At 34.9% G+C, this 21461-nt stretch overlaps 1 protein-coding gene across 1 annotated transcript in view; it reads right to left on the bottom strand.

The window, feature by feature from the left end:
• LOC143914929 (uncharacterized) overlaps positions 1-21461 on the bottom strand; it is a 218411-nt gene that overhangs the window by 61394 nt on the left and 135556 nt on the right. The window contains exons 6-11 of the mRNA XM_077435339.1: positions 19631-20415; positions 18652-18948; positions 18381-18569; positions 17514-17906; positions 16858-17126; positions 15971-16701 (exon numbers count right to left, since the gene is read on the bottom strand). Coding sequence (XP_077291465.1) covers positions 15971-16701; positions 16858-17126; positions 17514-17906; positions 18381-18569; positions 18652-18948; positions 19631-20415 — 2664 coding nt within the window. The remainder of the gene's footprint in view (positions 1-15970; positions 16702-16857; positions 17127-17513; positions 17907-18380; positions 18570-18651; positions 18949-19630; positions 20416-21461) is intronic.

Genomic DNA, 21461 nt, shown 5'->3' with positions numbered 1-21461 from the left:
GCTTGCGGTTTGTAATTAACATCTATGTACATACATATATACCTACATACATTATGTAATGTATTTGGACATGTAGACTGTCAATTTAGGTTGATCTGACATATATGAAATAAATAAACTTTACATAAATCATTTTAAGCAAACAAAATATCTTCAGAATCATATCCCGTCCTGAGTGGAGTTCCTAAAGGCTCAGTTTTAGACCCAATTCTTTTTTTTTAATTTTTATAACGATATAGCTAAGGACCTCACTTGTAAATATTCTATTTTCGCCGACGACATTAAACTTTATTGTCCTGCCAACAAAGAGGGTAACAACTATCTACAAAGCGATTTGGACAAAATTGACAGGTGGTCAAAAACTTGGCTTCTAACTTTAAATGTTAAGAAATACTCTGTACTACACTAAGGCAAAAATAACCCAAGTCTTCCCTACAAAATAAACAACCACTTCATCAATTGCGTCCAACACCAATTATACCCAGGTATCATCACCACTTGCGACCTAAAATGGTCCTCTCATATTAACCATATTGTGAACAAATGTTACTCATTTTTGTATGTAATAAAACGTGTATTCAATTTTCTGAACTTAACTATATAATCAAAAATAAACAAAACTTTTATCAGACCTAAACTAGAATACGCTTTTATCATATGGAATCCTTATTTTAAAAAATGTTATATGTATCGAAAGGAGAATTACAAAGATTCCTTCTGAACTTAATTCACTTTCTAATAACGAAAGATTGAAAAGTATGAATCTCACTACATTGGAGGCGAGGAGAATTACAGGCGACTTAATCAAAGTCTTTAAAATATTAAATACTCATATTTCCAAACCTATTACATACGTCCAATGAAAACTCTCATCTCAGAGGTCACTTCCATAGACTCTAATCTAATAAATTGATCAGAGATTCCTTCTTTTCAAACAGAGTGGTTTCAGTTTGGAATAGTCTTCCCAATGATATTGTAATTTACGATAACCTTAATATGTTTAAGAATAAACTAGTCCAACTATGAAACATGAATTGCATCCTTAAAGCTCTCACCGTTACGAAGATACGCTTCTAATTTTAAAATGCACTTAAAGTTCACATCCATAAAAACGTAATAGTCGTGGTTTTGTAACTATCGCAATGCACAGCTGCATTTTATCGCTTGCTTCTTATATGCGGGCGATTCGAATCGATTTGGAATCGAATTGGGAACGTCGACCTTTTCGGGGATCGATTCCCAATAATTGTGTAATTGTCGTAGAAAGTGTCGTGGATGTGTGCACACGATTAAGTATCGGTTCGACTCGGCGATAGGACTATGACATGTAGTACTTAGTATGAATGTAAAATGCATCGGTGCATGTGCACATGCGACATACCCGAGCGCACGTGTTCCGTTTGACGTCCTTGACGTTTGGTCACGCTATTTGTCGATGAGATACAAATCTATTCGGTTAGAATTTTAAAATTGTTACTGATTTTACATGTAAATGTAAACTTTTTGGTGTGGAAATATTATAATAATCGAATTTATTATCGTTTGTTCTATAGGTACATACGAACTTATGCATAGTTTTAACTTTTGATCTTTTTATTTACATATGTATGTATACTAAGAAAAAATTAATTTAATTGTTTGCAAGTCGTCTAGTAAGTTCAATAAACATACAGATTTATTTTTAATTATTTGAATTGTAAATTTTGAGAAAACTAAACGATTGATGTTCGAATGTCTGGTTTGTTAAAAACAATAAAACGGGCATAAATTGTATATGTAGTTGTTGACAGCTAATGGATATACAATTTCATGTTAAATAACATTCATTTTCTTTTCAACAAAGCGTACAAAAAATAAAATTTCACTAACGATAGTGAAAATCCCGTCTTTCAAGCATTTACCATTTTAAAATATAAAATGTCATCTAAAATACGATTTATTTTCTGTCTGAGAAAACTTTTCAATTTTTCTTGTATCTTGAAGAAATGTCGTAAGCGTCAAAGAGAATTTAAATTCGATTGATGAGTATAATTACATAGACCGACATGTTTTAGAATTCAATATAAATTTCATTCAATATAATCTGTACTTTATTTGTGGACAAATTTTTAGTTCAAAGCTTAGATATAAGCGACAAAAAATATTTCAATTAAGGTTTATTTTAACATCTGATAATAATTCCATAATATAAATAGCTTGTTTTCGAGTCAGTCAATACTGTATACTCAATACAGAACAAATCTGCTTTAGATCGTCGAATTAAGAGAGTCTTTAATTAATATTATGAGCTTTTATAAGAATTGTAAATATTTTTTTGAGCTATTTTTCTTATTATGCTGTACATTAACATTAGATAGATATAATACTATGATTACTAACAAAATTAAATTAAAATTGTAAAATAGAAAATGTTATTAAAATAGATATAAAATTTATTGTGAACATAATTTAGTAATATTAAAAAGCAATTAAAAATCAAAAAAATAAGTAAATATGTATGGCATTATTAAATTTCGAAGAATTCTAAATATGTCTTTGAGCTTATTTCAATTTATGTCTTAAAAACAAGCATGAAAATAAAATACTATTATAAAACAAGAAAAATAATATGTGAATTAATTCATTCATTCATTTATTATGACGCTTTTAAAAATCAAATAAAGGAAACACGCAACAGGTAAAAATAAGTCAGCAAGTGAGTAAGACGAGGAAAATTCTTAAAATTTTCGGACAAATTGAACCATCAATTTCGCAACGTTTAATTGAAACGATTAGATCGCAAATGTTCGACCTTCATATAGCCCACAGTTAATCTATTCAAAATCAAAAACCGCCAATTAGCATCCAAACAAACGGAACGAAAATTTCAAAACCACAACAATAGCATAACATATAATAATACATAAAACCCATCTTTGAAAATGTCCGATACATTGAAGAAACACATTGTTCACTAATTGATAGTCGTACAATAAATTACCTTGAATCGAAGAGGAGGTGCTTTATGCTTCGGAAAACATGATCGGATTTCCACGAATTTTCACAACACAACACAAAACAATATCGGAGGACAGGGAATTAGACGAGTGCACGAAATTCATTGAAGGGAAGTTATAGGTGAGGTCAAATCTGACGTCCAGCTGTAGAGAGAGAGCTGTCAAACGCGATGGCGCGGAGAGAAACACACGTACACTACAGCTCACTGCCGAGGGCACACTGACGCCAATACATACAATTCAACACAACACAAAACAACACACTTTGAACGCAACAAACGACTACTATACTTACTGCAGCCAAACATAGTTATCTCGTTTTGAACGTCGCCGCCGATCCGGATCGATAAATATTATTATTCATTCATTTTGATCAAAGCATATGAAAAAAAATGCTAAATATTACAAATATTTGAGTTTCATACAAAAAAACTATATGCTGAATGATTCCGATACATCTTGTATTGCATTATGAACTGTTTGCTATACGTATATACATATTGAAATTCATATATCTGTAGAATAGACATTACTAACAAACTAACCAGTAGATTTTATGGCAGAATCACTAATAGTAATAACCATACTAATACACTTGTGATGAGTCTCGGTGATTACAACTAAATGTCTATACCCTTCAGGTATAACACACAGATTACCTAAGCACAATCTGCTTTAGATCATCGACTTTAGAGAGTCTTTAATTAATATTATGAGCATTTATAAGAATTTTAAATAGGTTTTTGAGCTCTTTTTCCTATTATGCTCTACATTAACATTAGAATAATATAATACTATGATTACTAACAAATTTAAATTAAAATTGTAAAATAGAAAATGATCATTAGATCAGTAGCTATTAAAATAGATATAATATGTATTGTGAACATAATTGAGTAATAATAAAAAAGCATTTAAAAATCAAATTTATACAACTTGAATTTCTCACAGGTAAACCTGGAAGTGGTAAAATGCACAAATTGAAAAACGTAGAAACAGTCCAAATATATATCAGATGAATTTTGAACATAATTTAGTATTCATAAAAAGCATTTAAAAATCAAAAATCAAATCTGTTGAATGGATTGTGTATTTTTGACCTCTATTTAACCGTTCTGTAAAAAATTCACATTTTGATCATTAAAAAAAAACTTTTGGTAGGTAAAAATAGTGGATTGATCAGTGAATATATTGATTGATCAGTTATTAAATATAATGATTAGTATTTAAATAATATGAGCATTAATTAAACCAAAATGATCAGTATATAAAACGAAATGATAAGATTATAAAATAAATGATCAATTATTGAATGAAACGGTCAGTTTTACGCATTCTGACAGATGAAGTAGAGCCAATGTTGCCATATCAACATATGCCAATGTTGACATTCACTGGTGTTTTGATTTCTCGCTTTTCTCCAGGACTTCGAATTCGTTTTTCAATTGGCTTTATTTCACTTGCTGACGCTACTGGCTTCCTGATTTTTGCTTTTTCCCTTGGACTGACTTTTTCTCGGATATGTGTTTGACCCGGTTTTAACAACTTGAACATCGTTCATAAACAAATATTGACCTCCTCGGTCCTCGCCCCTCGCTCCAAGTTCATTTGAATCTCACTGTCTCAGTTCTCGCGTGTCTGTTAAATTAATAAATACCGACCCTAACAACCCAATCTCAAATGGATAGGGCCAATCCTTACTTAACCTAACCTAACCTGACCCTTAAATAAATAAGTTTTGGCTGCTAAGATATGTTTTTTTTAATGAATACCGACCCTAACAACCTAATCCTATTCATTTAAACCATCAAATAATTAGTTCCCTTTATTTTTCACTTGTGAGGTTTGGTTTTAAACGTTGCCATAGATTCGGACTGATGTTTATGAATTGCTTTGGAGACGGTTGAAAAGTGAAGATAACCTTGTAATTGAATTAAATAAATAATTATACATAAGTGTGTTTATGTTGAGTGATTAATCGTTAAAAAACATTCGGTCGACTTTATTTATCAACGTCGGTAGTTTGGTTAATTTAATGCTTTGTTTAAATCAAGTTAAAAAATTGTTCCAAAAGGCAACTGCAAAACGTTTTATAACGGTTTATGTCAAATATGTTAAGTTTTTGAATACAAATAAATGCGTTTCAAAAGTATTTAACGCATAGATCAATTAGCAGTAGAAAGAACAACGGTGTGTTTCTGCAGTTTGCGAATTAAGTTTTACTCAATATTTTCTAGGGATACCGGATCATTCTTTTACAATACGATATTTTTTACTAATGCATATAATTTTATGATGATAATAATCAATTTTATAAATAAAAGTATCATATCACTTTTGGATGAAGGCCTCTCCAATACGCTTCCACTCGTCTCTGTTTTGCCCAACTCACATCCATCTCAGCCCACACATTTTCCTGATTTTGCCCACCTATCTTCCCAATGGTCTTTATTTGGTCTTTTGCATTCTCTCGCGTACCATTCTAGCACTTCTTTTGTCCACCTTTCATCCATTCTTCTAGCCACGTGCCCATTGCCACTTTACAGCTGTGATATTCGTAATAATAATATAAATATATGTAGATAATAATGATCTTAAGAAAGTTCTTGTTTATATCTCAATTTATTTATAAGCAATTATTTTTTGCATAATATAATATGTACAATTTTTTTTTTCAATATAAAAATTGAAAACTTTTTAAAAAATTTAAATCTTAATTTTCTGAAACTGATGAAAGCCGGCTTTTTATTTGTAAAATACCTGAATACCGGCTTTTTCTTTCCGGCGGTTTTTTGGAACACCTAGGAAAGACCCATTGAAAGGTATCTGTCAAGAAACCGTCACATGTCCAAAAACATTGAAAAATGTATATAAAAACCATTAAAGTTTTAATTCAAATGTAAACAAAATTGTCAGCATAGCGCTGACGTAACACAGCTGCCAAAAATTCGCATCAAAACTCTCTATGTACATATATATGTAATACACAATTGAGCCATATAGCATTAAATTCATATGCAGATATTCTAATCGTCGTTTTGTTAAACAATGGAAAACACGTAGCGACACATTCATTACGTCCAAGAGCAAATTTATGTAAAATTATGACACAAACCGTGAACGGTTAACGGTATATAGAGAAAAACACAACAATAACATCCATACGAAACGCAGCAAGTAATAAAAGAAAAACGCATAGAGACATACACTTTCATGGCCGACGAAGCGCGACCCACTCGGTCATTTTCACACGGTGCGTTCGATCACTGTCCATTTCATCGACATTGTACGAAATATTATATAATATTAATAGTATAATATCTGTGGGAAAAAGGATGTACATGTAAATGTGTAGGTAGGTGGTGAGGCTTCGTAGGAGACGAGGAAACGGAGATGAGCAGGAACCAGGTCGGGAACAGGTTTGTTATGGTTCTAAGTTGTGACCGGTTTTCGGGTTACTTGTGTGCATATTGCGGCAACCGATCTCGCCCATAAACAGAACCCAAATAAAGGCTCTAAACAAGAAGGGCCGGAAGGTATGCCGTAATTACCCAAAACATTATGGGTGGGCGTGCTAGTTAGTGGTACCGTCCACTACATAACTTCTATTATACTTTTGACTCAATTTTATTCAAATTGTCAAACAATTCAAATTTTACTTCTAAGTGGTTTTGATTTTATGACATGATGATTATTAAATAATCAGGCGTACTCAATAATAACTTATTAGAGAAGTAAAAATATACATATGGATATATGAGAGCCTATAATGCAAATTTTATAAGATACTAGCTGAACCCGGCATGCAATGCCACAATAACGCGTGCAATTCCCATTCCCGTTCTCTTTCCTGTTCCCGTTCCACAGACGTTCAATTTTATATATATAGGTATATGTGTGTGTGTGTGTGCGTGCGTGCTTATGCACGCATAATCATGCGTACATGTATGTTTACTTGAGGTGTGCGTGCATTCGCAAGGCACATTTCAGGTATTGTTTCCTAACGCATGCGCGCTTTATGTGTTCATGCGTTGTTGTTAATTTTGTACTTGGTTATGTACAGTGTGGTTTTTTTTATTAGAACGGTGATATGCGGTTGTTCTTGTGCGATATTAATGAACAACCGTCTCGTTCTCCGACGAAAGGGTCTCTTGGACTGTATTCGTTGGGGGGGGGGGGGGGTGGCCTCATGTTGAGGGCTTTAAGGTTTAAATTCCGTGACCTTTAAAGCGGGCTTAGAAATAGGTATAGTTATATTTGTTGACATGGGACATGCAACAAATACAGTTGGTGGTACAGCCCTGAATGGTCAGTACATTCGAGTGCGAGGTAGGCGTGGCGCGATTATTGTCACACTCGCGGCGTGATGCGTTGAAGGCGGCATAACTTTACTTTCCCGTCAGTAAAATCGTAATTACGAATATTATTATTAAGAGGTTTTTTTCTCCCATTAATCTTTCCGGACATGCATACAACAAATCCTGAAAGTTCCATCGTAATCGGTTTAGTGGTTTAGGAGCCTATTCGAAACACACAGACAGACATTCAATTATATATATATATATAGACTAGCTGCCACAATAACGCAAGCAAGTCCCGTTCCCGTTTCAAGTAATGATTGGAGCTCTACTAACATGTCTTCGAAGCCATGTCGTCATAAACCAACTGGTAGTATGGTTACCAACGAATACATTTCCTTGACTACACAATGGCGCTTCAAACTTTCGCGTCAGTAAAATCGTACATTGTACAAATCAAACATTGTATAAGCAGAATAGACTGGTGGTTGGTATGGTGACCGGAAAAATGCACTCGAGATAGTTGCACTCTCGACACATCCAAATTTTCAAAGATGCTCAAGGAGAACTAACGCAATAGAAGAGGCTAGTGGCCAAGGGTTAGCTGTCACTCTCACTGTCTCCAAAATTTTTGGATTCTTTAACTTGTTTATTATTTATATTTCACCATCGAATTGAAATCGCTATCGGCGGCCAAACCTCGGGAATGACAAAGTTTCAAAGCGATCCAAAGAATGTAGGAAGTTCGTCAAACCGATTGGCGAAGTGAAACTAATCAAATCTTGTAATATAAGGTGAATACCGTATTTAAAAACTGCGCATTTTCAGTGTAACGTCTGTACGAACAATCATCAGCTTGAAGTACATACATATAACGAAATAACCATTTCATATAGATATGTAGATACATGTGTTGTTCTGAAGTATATAATCGTTGGAATAGACGGACATTTTGGTACTAATTACAGACGAAACCTAAATTAGGAAACACATAAAAGGAAGAAAATATGGGGCGGAAAGATACGGAAGAGTCATTACAGTAAAAATAAGAATAAAAAATCAATTTGAAGTTCATAAATACATAAGTAGAAAATTTTGTTAAAACACATTGAAAAAAAAACACCCGTCATCAATTTTTAATTTAATGTGAATTTTTGTATATTTAAAATTATCAATGATGTAAAATAAAAAATATGCATGATAAAAAGGAAATGTCACGCACGGTAGAAGTGCTAGCTGTTAAGTTGTAAATAGAAAAATTGAGATTATATTCAACATGTTTTTTTATACATAGATTCGCAATACATCATCTGAAGAGCATAGGCATACATACATATTTGGCTATTAACCATTCCCCTCCCCCTTTGTGACACTCCTCACCATCACCCCTCAATCAAAATAAGAATAACGAATGCGCATCGAAACGTCAAAGACCAAGCGGACATTGTCGAACTTCAAAAAGCAACCGACAGGTGTCGCCACCGCGACACACTAGGCTAAGGGCGGAATCACACAGCGGTGAATGTGGCACGTGGTTTTTTTTAGATAGTTTTAAACATAGAAAACGGTGTATCGCATATTCGTTATCGATCACTGTCAAGCAATGATACAATTTTACCGAAAATGATCCAAAGGGTCGTTTTGGTATAGATCACTGTCAAGCAAGGATAAATACTAACATACAATTTCAACGATATAGGTCGAATGTGTCGTTTTGAAAGGACTATCCCATGCACGCGTGCCATGAACGTCACATTTTTTCTATATGTTTAAAACTATCTAAAAAGAAAAAACCACGTGCCACATTCACCGCTGTGTGATTTCGCCCTAAAGGTCTGACCGCACTATGCGACAACCGAACGTACGCGACCAAATATTGTTTGTATGAAATTGTATGAGACATAACGCACTGCGCGACAGTCGCATGACGTAGAACGATACCGTGCGTCAAAGTTGACTTTTCGACCAACTTTGACGCCAGGTGTCGTTCGCGACATGACACAAGTGTCGTTGAGTGGGGGTTGCCTTGCGACAATTATTCTCCTTCTTCATATCGTGACTTTGAAATAGCATGTAGCTATAATCTTTAGGTTTTTATCGATTGTTCTTCTTCCTCGCATATCAAAGATACTATAATAGCGTCCGTTTCGTCCATCTTGCTCCGAGGTACCGAACGAATGATTGACATAATTTCTGCGTGGTGTCGCATCGCTGTCGTTCAAGTGCGGTTTACCTAATATTGTCGCACACTGTTGTGAAGTGTCGGATCGTTCGTTTGACGCACAGTGCGGTCAGACCTTAAAGCGTTTCGTTTCACATCCGATCTAGACTTACTCCTCTCGTTGAAAATGTTTAATAGAATACTATATATGTATGTAAAACTTCAACTAAATCTAAGATTATTATAGAATTTATCTATTTAAAAAAATGTGTCAAAATCCGGTTGAGAGGTATGTATAAAAAAAAATATTCATCAATGTATCAACTTGCAATTTTCGTCATGAATTTTATTGAATGAAAAAAAAACAACGAATATTTGCTGTTACAAATAAGGCACGTTTTAAATTTGATCAAAAGAATTGTACTGCACAATTAATTACATTGGTCACGCAATTTGATCTGGTAGTTGATTTCCATATGATGCAACACGATTCAATTACTCGATCAAAACCGCATCCAACAATCCGTATAATGAACCCTAAAAATACTTTCGCACTTGAAATTAATTACCATTTTCGTTTGGTAAAATGATCGGTCAATGGGCCGTGAACTTTCACGATAAATCACCGCTCTTAAGCGTTTTCACGCTGCATTTAATTCAAACTGTTTTCTTTCAGTTGTGTATATATGCACTTACGAAGTGTTATGCAAGTGAATTTCGCACCGAAACGCCAAAATCAGACTAATCCCTGTTACAAATCCACCCTTCTTCGGGGGGAAAAAAGACAGGAGAGGGTTAACAAACCGTTGCCGGTCAACGCTTGGCATTATCGAAGGGTGGTTTCAAATCGGAGGGGAGCCAAGTATTGCCAGATGAATACGTTGTCGAATGAAATTTTAGAGAATTTCCGGATTCCGCATTGTACTCTTTGCTCGATAGTCAAATTGAGTAGGGTAAGATTTTCCCAATGTACTAATGACGCGGGATAAGGGACTCGATTCACTGCAAATCGTATTTTAATCCCTTGTTATGGCGACTTATTGGATTGTTTTCTTTTGGCTGAATTGCAAACTGTCTGTTAGATTTAGATAATGCTTTTTTATGTGCGGATTAAGTTTGTGCAACAAATTTACTTTATATATTTACAATGGAAATGAAACATTATTTCATTTCCAGCACATTATTTTATACTATGTAGAATATCTTGCTACAACACTTTTCGTGGTTAGAGACACTAAGAATGTTTTTGAATAATCTTTTAATTTAATTTATCTGTTTTTTCTTATGTTGATTTGAAATTGTATGTATGATTACGTGTATGTTTTAGTGTATTACTACCAGCGGAAACCTACAATTGGTCTTTTGTTATGTATTTTATTATTTGTTCTGTTTTGAAATTAAGACTGTTGGTTTTCCTCAAATAAAATAAAATAAAATAAGAGAGATAAATCTTTAGACTTTTAAGTGAACCGAATTAGGATCACTTGACCGATTGCATTGTTTTGTGAACAAAAGACTTGTAATGTATTGACAGACTGTTGAAGTTGTTGATCTATGAGAAACTGTTACGACAGACAAATTGCTAGAGATTTTTAATTTTCGTAAATTTATAATATACATATATAAAAACGGACGTGATGTATGTATGTGCGAGTGCCTGGAGACACAGCTAATCAGACTCGGGGAAGTGGGGGGGGGGGGGTGTAGACGGCAACATGTGCGACGTCAGGCCGAGCGACGGGTGACACACACACACGCATATCCATTCATCATTTCAAACGGGTTGGATCGGTGAGCGTGTAACCAGCAGAATATACTAGTGGTTAGCATATAATGCTTTGAATAAAGTGGTCACGGGTTCAAATCCCACTAGTTTCTACCGGCCAGACCTTAGATTTGCGACTCCTTTTTTCCGATTTCCTATCAGAGTTTGCCTAATCTAATTTTCATTGAAACGGTTCCAACAAATTATCAACCTTGCCCATTTTCTCGCAAAATCTCGAGTTGTCAGCAATTTCGAATTTCACTGAATTGTATAAAATGCTGCAAATTTACAAATTTGACCATAAAATGTCTTTGTGTATAATACTTGTATTAAATGTACGATGTGTCTGGCCAAGAAGGCTCATTGGGGATACCTGTTATGCCTTCATGGTATAAATTAAAAAAAAATAATAACAATGCGCGCACTCAACTATAAATTACCTTGCCTTACATTATATTTATATATAACATTATTTTAATTCATGTCAATTCCTTTCCGAAACCACCCGTTGAAATCAACGGGCACAGCACTATTTTTAGTATAAAAAGTAATTTATTTGATGCATTTAAAATAACCATTCTGAGAAGCATTCCATGACTTCTGACAAGTAAAGACGTCCATAGAGCAAAAAAGGTTATGAACCCCTGTTTAAATGCATGTACATATAATTTTAGATGGTATATGTAAATATAAAATACTTAAAAATTATCTTTGACTCTACCGACGTTTATTCTCTAGAAAAGTAATCCAAACATAATAAAATAAAAAAATAAACCTTATCAAAACTCAAACAATCAAACATTCTTATCCATACGAATACTAAAAGTACACCATTTCTAAGAACAAATTCGAAACTATTGTTCCAAATTGAGACCCATCGTGAAATATATCGTCAAAAGCAAACAAAATCCTCAAAATAAACCAGAGGAAGCTTCAAAGTGGCACAACACGAATTCAAAACGATGAAAATCGTGATCGAACCAATAAACCGGTGAAAGCGTAACGATCATACTCTTATAAATAACACTAAGCAGACAGTCGTCGAACTAACGACAATAAATAATACGAGCTTAAAATTTTGAATATATTATATGTACGTAAGTAGATGTTTCAAAGAGTCAGCCGGTGACACCAATAACGAAGAAAAAGGTCATCACAACAAAGAAAGAAGAAGTATACAGATCATAGAGATCGCTTTTGACGAGCTGAAGGTTGCGGCAGAATGCTATTATGCTAAAATTGCACTGTGCAAGAAAAGTAGCAGGTGGGACAAGGTCTGCAATCTGTAATCGCAACTTAGATTGAAAACTATAGGGAATCTCGATAGATCTGAATCGCATGTGGAAAATGGCGTTAAAAAGCCACTAAGTACGCAAGCGATAAATAATGATGATGTTTCGTAAGCGTTCACTCACTCGTTTGGCAGAAGATAAGGGAGATACGAGTGGGAAATGTGGCGTGAACGAATGGGAAATGTAGAGAGCACGCGCTCTTTTAATCGACCGTGTTGAATTCAGCAGGCGTATTGTCCCCAAATTACACAGAAAAAGTGAACCAAATAAAGTTTGCAGTATGAAGTTGGATCTTAACCTATTGAGTGCTGACGTCTTTTCATTTGAAAGCCCGCCACGCTGAAAATTTCGCCAACATTTCCAACTAGAATTATTTAGAAATACAATAGATAGCAGATATAAAAAATGTAGCTAATCCAAACCAACCCTAGATAACTACCGCTGAGGATTTCGAGTTTTGTAAAGGTGTGTTTAAACTCTCTAATATATCTTGCAACAATATACAATAAACAAAATAAGTCTATTAATGAATGTATTCTTCCAAAACTAGTTCCATCTTCTTCATTGTCGTTAAAATGGAATGCTCACAATCTAAATTTCAAGCAAAAATCTAAAATACTCAGCAGTTAGGGAGTTCCATCGGGAAATTCCGGTGTAAACCGGTCTTTATAAACGTTGACAAATTAATGATGCGGATTACACGACCCACGTTCAATGCATTTTTTTTTTCAAAGCTACCTGGAAAGGCTTAGCGGGTAGTATTCTGGTTTACTGTGTACATGCTCAAAATACAACGCCTATCGGCGTTTTTCAGGCCCATAGACTCGTTGGCAAAACGCCGATTGGCGTTAGTCAGCATTCAAAAGGTTAAATATGTCTAATCAAAACAATTTGTACAGGTAGACGCTTCAGTATGTGAACACCCAGCGTCACCTCATTATATTTGAAAGTGGATTTTTTTAAACTGTGAATGTTATTTCTAAAAAATAAATAGATAAAAATCAAACAAAAATTTTAGAATCAAATCTGAAACACAATCACTATATACTTTCAGATATAATAATATTATTATAGGATATGCATATACGGCGAAAGTAAAAATGCAATTGTCAAACACTACTATAACACCGTTGTTCCGAGTAGATTAAATCAAAGCGGTACAACTAAAATGAAAGTTACATTACAATTCGAACAGACGATAAGATTTCAACAGCAAAAATTTGCATCCAACTTGACCAGATGAAAAATTCACATTCAAAAATTCAATTTGACCGTTTAACACACAACGAGCCGGATAATTCGTGTGGGCGTTCTAATTAATTAACTGATCATTTGACCCCCGATACAACAACAAAAAAAACCATCATCACCAAAGTGCACATGATAAAAAGATATAATAACAATAATAGGCGCGTTTAGCCTGAGGCGGCTCTGATGAAGGTGCTCTCGGCAGGTATTGTAAATATAACCTTTGTTTACAAAATGCTATGAACGTGATGCGTCTTGCATAATTGCTTCTCGACACAATAAAAGAGATGCTCGAGCAGATTATCCGTGGCATTTAACAAACAATAGAACGTGTTATGGCACGTTCTTTGAGATGCACACACGAGAGCACGTAGACGGTGAACGATTATAAGAATATCTTTTTGAACGTATTAACATGGATTAACATGCGAATTTAGAGTGTGAAATAGTGAATATGGAAATAAAGCAACAAAACTTATGTTTTAAATGATATATATGATACATATTTATAGAATTTATTGTATCACAAATTAGTTACTTTGGTCCAAATGGCATAGTAAAGTTTGAGAGCAATAACTTTTTTATTAATGCTTAATATCAAACGTTTGAAAATGTGTTGCTTAAAAATATGACATCTCTTAAATAAGGCTAATTTTCCATTTTGTAAAGTATGACTTCATTTCTATAACATTACATACTTCATTTTTGTGGCCCAAGCGTTTAAATTTCTCTACAAATGTTCTCTTTAAGCTGATCACTAAAAACATATGTATATAAATCTGCTCCTTCAAATATCTTGATCAAATCTGTAGCTGAAAGATCGAGCAAATATGGAGGCCAATAAATCTCTTAAAATACTATCCAAAATATCATTCCCATGTGTGGGATCCATTCTTGGATTTTACTTATTTGTACCAATTTTACATCGATTATATTAATCTTATTGATCTTAAACGTATAAAAATGTTTATATCTTTTAACAAGCTTTTATTTATATATACGAAAACACCTAGGACAACACCAAGTACTTATGCTACTATGGATAAAATATGTTTTAATACTGTTTGATATATTCAATGATAAATGTGAATCGAAAGAAATGAACCGAAAATAAATATCAATGGATTAAAAGACTTACAACGATGTTGTTGTGGATGAGCCGAGTTCAACAGCACCTATAGATCCGACATATGGCCAATGTGTTTATTTTAGGAGGCATAAAACAAAATAACAGTATTGAAATTACAATGCAATTTCGCTCAGGCATATGCTGCCGAAGAACACCGGGTTCATCAATCTTCGTAAGCAGCGCTAATGAATCAATCGAGCCGGACTTTGATAATATCCCGTGAAGAGAGAGAGAGAGACTACCTAATACATACGTACGTAAATAGTTTAAAACGGAATTGGAATGCGTGCATGGTATGGATGTTTAGGATGTTCAATGTTTACACATATGATTTCAAGCTTCGTTTCATTCATAGAATGCTATTCTGGACAATAGACAGAGTAATCACAGTCTCTCGTACTGTTTGGGTGCTTTGAACTGTATCCAATGATATATTAGAACTAGACGTACCTACATGCATTTATAGCACAATAAAAAAAATGAGAAAAGAAATCTTTGTGGCAATTCGTTTGCGTCATTGTTTAATTTTAGCGGTTCATCGTATCCATCATCGCAGATAAAAGTAAAAATTTTCTACGATTTAATTAAAATCGTATACGTATATATGGTAAATTAGCTAACACTTTCACATATGAAATGAACGGTGTGTTACATAAACGAGATAGTCGAAAAATATTCACAAATGCACCTTAAAACGAGTGTAATTGATATTCTAATCGATACAAAATCTCATATGAGTTATTATAATACAAATCAGAATTAACCTTATCTAGATTTTTATCAAAATATGAATATAACTTATGCATGTTGATTGAAAAAAAATCAGGTGAATGTTTGGATAAAGTAACTGGATATAATTTACATAAAAATACAGTAGATAGGTGTGACTTTTGGCACTAATTTTATTGATTTTAAAACAGGTTACAATTTGCAATGATAAAAATATAGCGTTGTGTTAATTTTTACATTATTTATTATATAAACAATATTATTTTCGAATATTTTTGAATTTAATACAATTATTGGAACATTTATTATGAGATTTCGTATCGTAAAGCGTTCTTCAAATGAAAATTCTCACCTGCGACGTCTGCTAGTAATGTGACGGACTTCTCGTCCTCCGCTACTCTCTCCGTCGCTGCCTGAACCTTCGCAAAGGTCGATCACAGGACTCCTCATCTTCAACGGCTCCAATCCAGCTTCCTTGCGCGATTTCAGCTCACGTACTAGTTGAGTATTGAAAGCATGCATGCTTTGTGACTTAGCTACTGACTGCGGCATATATTTCTTAACGAAATCCGGAACGACAGGAGCAACAGCATCAGGTTTTTCAAAACTACCCGAGAGCCTATTCGGTGATACGCTTTCGTTCTTCAAATTCCTCAGCTTGACGAAAGCTGATGGATTATAATCGTCTTCGGGCTTTTCGACTGGTGTCACTTTGGGTGGTTGTACTTTTAATAACTTTACAGGGGTCTGAGCTAGCACTGGTTTCAGCTTCGGAGACGTGGTTTTTTCTGGTTTAGCTGACATACACCTCTCCATGATTTCTCTGGCTCGCATCTCGTCCATGCACGGTAACTTTATACGTCCATCCGATTTGGCACTCGGTGATGTCTTACACAGGTCGGATTCGGTTTTCGAAGCTTTGAGCTGTGACGGCCTCAAAGGCACCGGCTGCGGAGAAGATTCTCTCTCGTCTTCAGACTCAGCTGAAGATTCCGACGATGAACAACTCTCTCCAGAGCTGTGAGTGCTGTGAGAGCCGCTCTCCTCGTCCGACGAACTGTCGATGCCTTCATCTTTCAGACCCTGGAAAAAACGACGATACAAATTCACCACATGTGGAACGAATTTTGAATGACACAAGCACACAATATAAGGTCACAATAAGAAGCTAAGCAGCGAAAAGCATGCTCACATTCAAATTGATGTGTACAAAAGGCTAAAATATGAAGATATTCTCACCTCGGAGCTTTCCCCTTTAGTGAGCGGTTTAGGAATAGGCGTTTCTTTTATCTTCAGAGGAGATTCTTCCTTACTTTTGGGTGTCGGAGGTAATTTAAATCCACTTTTCTCTTTGATATCGGCCTGTTTTGCAATGTTACTGCCCTCACTAGCGGATGGTAGAAGCGGAATAGCTCCAGACTTTGACTTGAGAATACCTTTGACTTCTGTCGTTAGCATTCTCGAAGCCTGCTCGGCAAGTTTACTTTGAGCTAATCGGAAATTCACTCCTAAAGTAACAAGAATAAGCTGCTGTATATTGTCGTTTATTTGTTTTAGTATCTCAATATGAGTCAATGATTAGTTTTCAAATAAAAACGACACTCATTAAATGAAATTGTTAAAACAAAAGAGACTATTAGTGAAAATATTGTTATAAATGTTTATTTTTATGATTGTTTTCATAAAATTAATATGATATTAGTACTTAATAATATAACCATTTCCATAGTACAAATACTACTATTAGTATTAAAAACAAAATATACTATATTTAGTGTGCATACTACAGTAGAAGAAAATTAATTGAACTATTAGTACATGTTAGTATGAGACAAGCAATACAAGCGTATTTCAAACCAATACAAAAAGTTAATTAAAAAATAATAAAAGCACACCTAATTCCTTCTTTGCTTTAAGATCGTCTTCATTATTGACAATCGGTTTGTCCAGTTTCTTTCCTTGCTGATTCAGTTTGTGTAACCTGTCAGCAACCGACAAGACTTTTGTATCGTCGCCATCGCTCAAATTTTCCTTATTGGACAAAGACGATGATCTCATGCTATTGCCAGTCGGCAATGAACGGTTAACTTTTGCTTCAGCAGCTGTAGTATTCCTTTCGTTCAATTCTTTAGCGTTCTCAACCTGACTAGCGAGGACGGGCATGGTTTGGAAACGCGAACTTCTCACTTTCTTCGCGCCAGACGGAGGCTTCGGCGAGCTGACCGCACCGAACAATTTCATTTTCTCGGCGAGCGTTAGCTTTGCCGGATCATTTTCGTCAAGTTTAGCTGATATTGTATCGTTTTATCGAAAGCGTTGGGATATACAAGGTAATAATATGTACAGAAGCAAGCGAACATGGCAAGATTTATAACCATTATTTCACGATTTATGTATATATATATATACGAACAGTTTATTTGATCACAGCCATGAGATAATTGTAGAAAACATGCAAAAGAAAAATAAAAATAATTGTAAATAATAAAAAATGTGCTATACAAATTTGAATACATAAATAAATTTAATAATAAAAATATATGTAAGTGAAAAAATAAAGGTGGAACAACTAATCAAAAATAGTGCAATATTTTATCTTATCAATGCTTAATATTCCAAAAAGAACCAAACATTAAAGATTCAAAGTGCTTTTTCATAAAAATAAAAAAGATAATAAATGGTGCACTTTCTATACATACATTACTAATGTGCATGAAATAAATGCTTAAAATAAAGTATGTCATCAAAGTGTGATTCCTTACCGTCTTCGTCTTGTTCGAGCGATAAATTAAAACTACTGCGTGACTGACTAAGAGGATTAGAAGAATTTTCGTTAACTGCGTTAGTAACTTCTCCGAGAGTTATCGGTTGGGTCTTGAACCTCTCAAGAACCGACGGCGAACCGTCTTTTGCTTTAGCTCTGGAATGCCGCAACACTGGTCTGATAGAAGCTGAAATCAGGTGGACAATAAAAAGTTAAAAAATGCAACAATTTACACAACAACATATGTAAATAGAATTCAAAGTCAATACCTTTATTAGCTTGCACTTGCATTTGTTGCCACATGGAAGCTCTCGCCGAAACACTATTGCTTTTCATCAAACCGAACAAAGCTTGGGGGCTATCGGCTGCCGAGTCCGGACTGCCCTCCTTATCCATACTCTCGTCCGATGGTATCATTTTGGACAAGTTTTCAGAGTCCCTAGAAGTGTGCAACGACACTGGTGTGTTGTCCGCAGACGGAACTTTGTCTTTCAGCGGTGATGTTGTGGAGATGTCGACACACTCTGTCGCCTTGTTGAAGTCTTGCTGCAATGACGGCTCTTCTCCTGAAACAGTTATACACTCTTATCAATTAAAGATACGAAAAGCATTCTCGTATTGATAATTTACATCGAAAAAAAAGATTAAAACACGATTTTTATCCCACACAGTACAAATACTTGTATCGTGAATCTGTCGTCGCTGGCTGCGGTCCAAAACTTTAATTCTCGACTCTATTCTTTGTAGTGTGATTGTCCAACCCGTTTGAAACATATTGTGTTTGTATTTTTGCAATATTTGTACGAATTTTAGCTCCAAAAAATATACCCTTGACACAATCTAAGATTTCTGATAGATATGTATTTTATAGATACGGATTTTTCTATCACCTTTTTTTTACTTACATGATGTATTATGTATAATCTATCGAATGATGCAACATGGACTTTATTGTTTCAAATTGATGATAATACAAATCAAACATATGTTTTTTTAAATTTTATCTAATACCCAAGTTTACATATTAAATCTTATCATAAATAAATAATGCATATGATTCGCTTAAAAATATCCGCACTTTAGGAACCAAATTTCATATGAATTTTAAGCGAACGTTTTTAAGCTCCAGATTCATTTAAAATCACAAAACGCATACATAAATGATCCCAACGACCCTTTTGCTCAAATTCGACATTAAAAAGTAATGGAATTATGAATACTTATTTCCACTTTTTACGACAAACTCACCAGATAGAGGACCGGAATCACCAGAGGACATCCTATTGAAAACTCCACTGTCAACAGACACGTTCAAACTCCAATGATCAGCATCGACTCCACCATACAGAGCAGAACTGTCAGCTTCGAGAGCCACTTTGACATCTTCCAATTCCACTTCCAACCTATCTAACTCTTGAAGGGCGGCCTCTCTGCCACCTTGTTGGTAGCACGTTTCGTTCTCGAACAACTTCTTGGGTCGTTCAGCTCGAGTAGCCTTCGGCAAATCTACGAAATTCGAATCGAAACTTCCACTGACGTGTTCCAATGAATCTAAACTCTTCCTCTGATCCCAATTAGTGCTGGATTCGAACAGACGATTGAATTCCCTGGTGATGGGGCTTTCTTCACTGACTGTTTCCTTCAAAGATGGATTGCTTCCGAAGCTCTTGAGACACTCCGGCGAGAAGGTCAAGTCGCTGAAACTGTTTACTCTCTCTGGAGGTCCTTGGCTGAGCCTAAACTTGGTCACCGGAGTGCGTTGTTGATCCAGAGAAGTTTCGCTGAGGCGATTCTTAACCTTTTGAAGATACGACTGTTTGCGCTCCGGAGACGGGTTCGGTGTGACCGGGCTCGGGTATAATCTGGATTGTGAATACGGTTCCGTGGAATCGGTCGAGTCCAAGAGTGAAGTGTCACAGGTGGTGGAGTCGGTCTGGTGTTCCCAGGGGAACCTCCTGACGTGGTCTGGTGCTGCAGCCGGCTGTTGGGCAGTGGCAGTGGGTCGCTGGAAGCTCACTTGGCCCACCTCCAAACTGCAAAATAAAAACGGAGACATTTCAGTTCGTAAACATATGAGAGCGGCGAGTAGCGGCAATCTGCAGCTAGCTGCCGCGAAATCGTAAACATTCGAACAGAAAATTCGCTTTTGCGCCATAACTTATAGAAATCGATGCACCCAAATATTAATTCATTCAATATTGCGAATGCAAGAAGCTGCTAAACTACTATAACATATAGTAAAAGTAGTTTTTCATCGAGAAATTGTACACGTGGTATTTGCGGGTTAATAATTAGGTTGATATGTCTAGGTCAAATTAGGGATTGCAATACCGAAAGTCCCAATACCGGTATTATCGGTATTGGTCTTTAAATAAGCCATGTGTAATACCGGTATTTAAACATAAATACCGGTACCGATATTATCGGTGTTTGACTGAAAATAAGCCTTTGGTAATACCGGTATTTGAAAGATTTTTTTCAAATTAGTACATTTTATTTGTCGAAAACGATATCTCCATAGCTAAAAACTACGAAAACGACCGATGCGTATATATTTTGCATACGTGATAATGAGCGAGGTATTATTTTATAAATTGTTTTCGATTTCTCTTTATTTTATCACGCCACACGTCTGTAAAATTGTTTTAATTTTTACTGTTTTCCGATACATATCGTTAAATACAATGTTCGGCAACATTTTCGGTATCGCGGCCCCCCTACAATGTGTCTCAAGTTCACAAACCTTTTAAATTTTAATTTAAATAAGACAATGTTTACTGAAAGTGCTAATCTTTTTCAAATTAGGTACGTCTTAATTGAAAATGTGATTTGGTACATTTTTTAGTACGATATTATATACATATACAATGGTGACGCGACAGAGACTAATTTTCTAATTAGTGTATGGAAAAAATATATATAATTTGTCTTTCAACAACAACTAGTTCCCCAGCTGATAGTTGGATCTTCGTTTACGTCTCCAGGGAGCGATGATTGGGTATCTTATAAGCTTAAGTCGGAATGGAAGAAAAAAAAACTACGAAACATTATAATCCTTTATACGTGGGACGCACCTACT

The sequence above is a fragment of the Arctopsyche grandis genome, chromosome 7 (assembly GCF_051622035.1).
Source record: "Arctopsyche grandis isolate Sample6627 chromosome 7, ASM5162203v2, whole genome shotgun sequence".
NCBI classification, from domain to species: Eukaryota; Metazoa; Arthropoda; class Insecta; order Trichoptera; family Hydropsychidae; genus Arctopsyche; species Arctopsyche grandis.
Note: the sequence above shows the minus strand (reverse complement) of the source record. Positions and strands in the feature narration are given on the sequence as shown.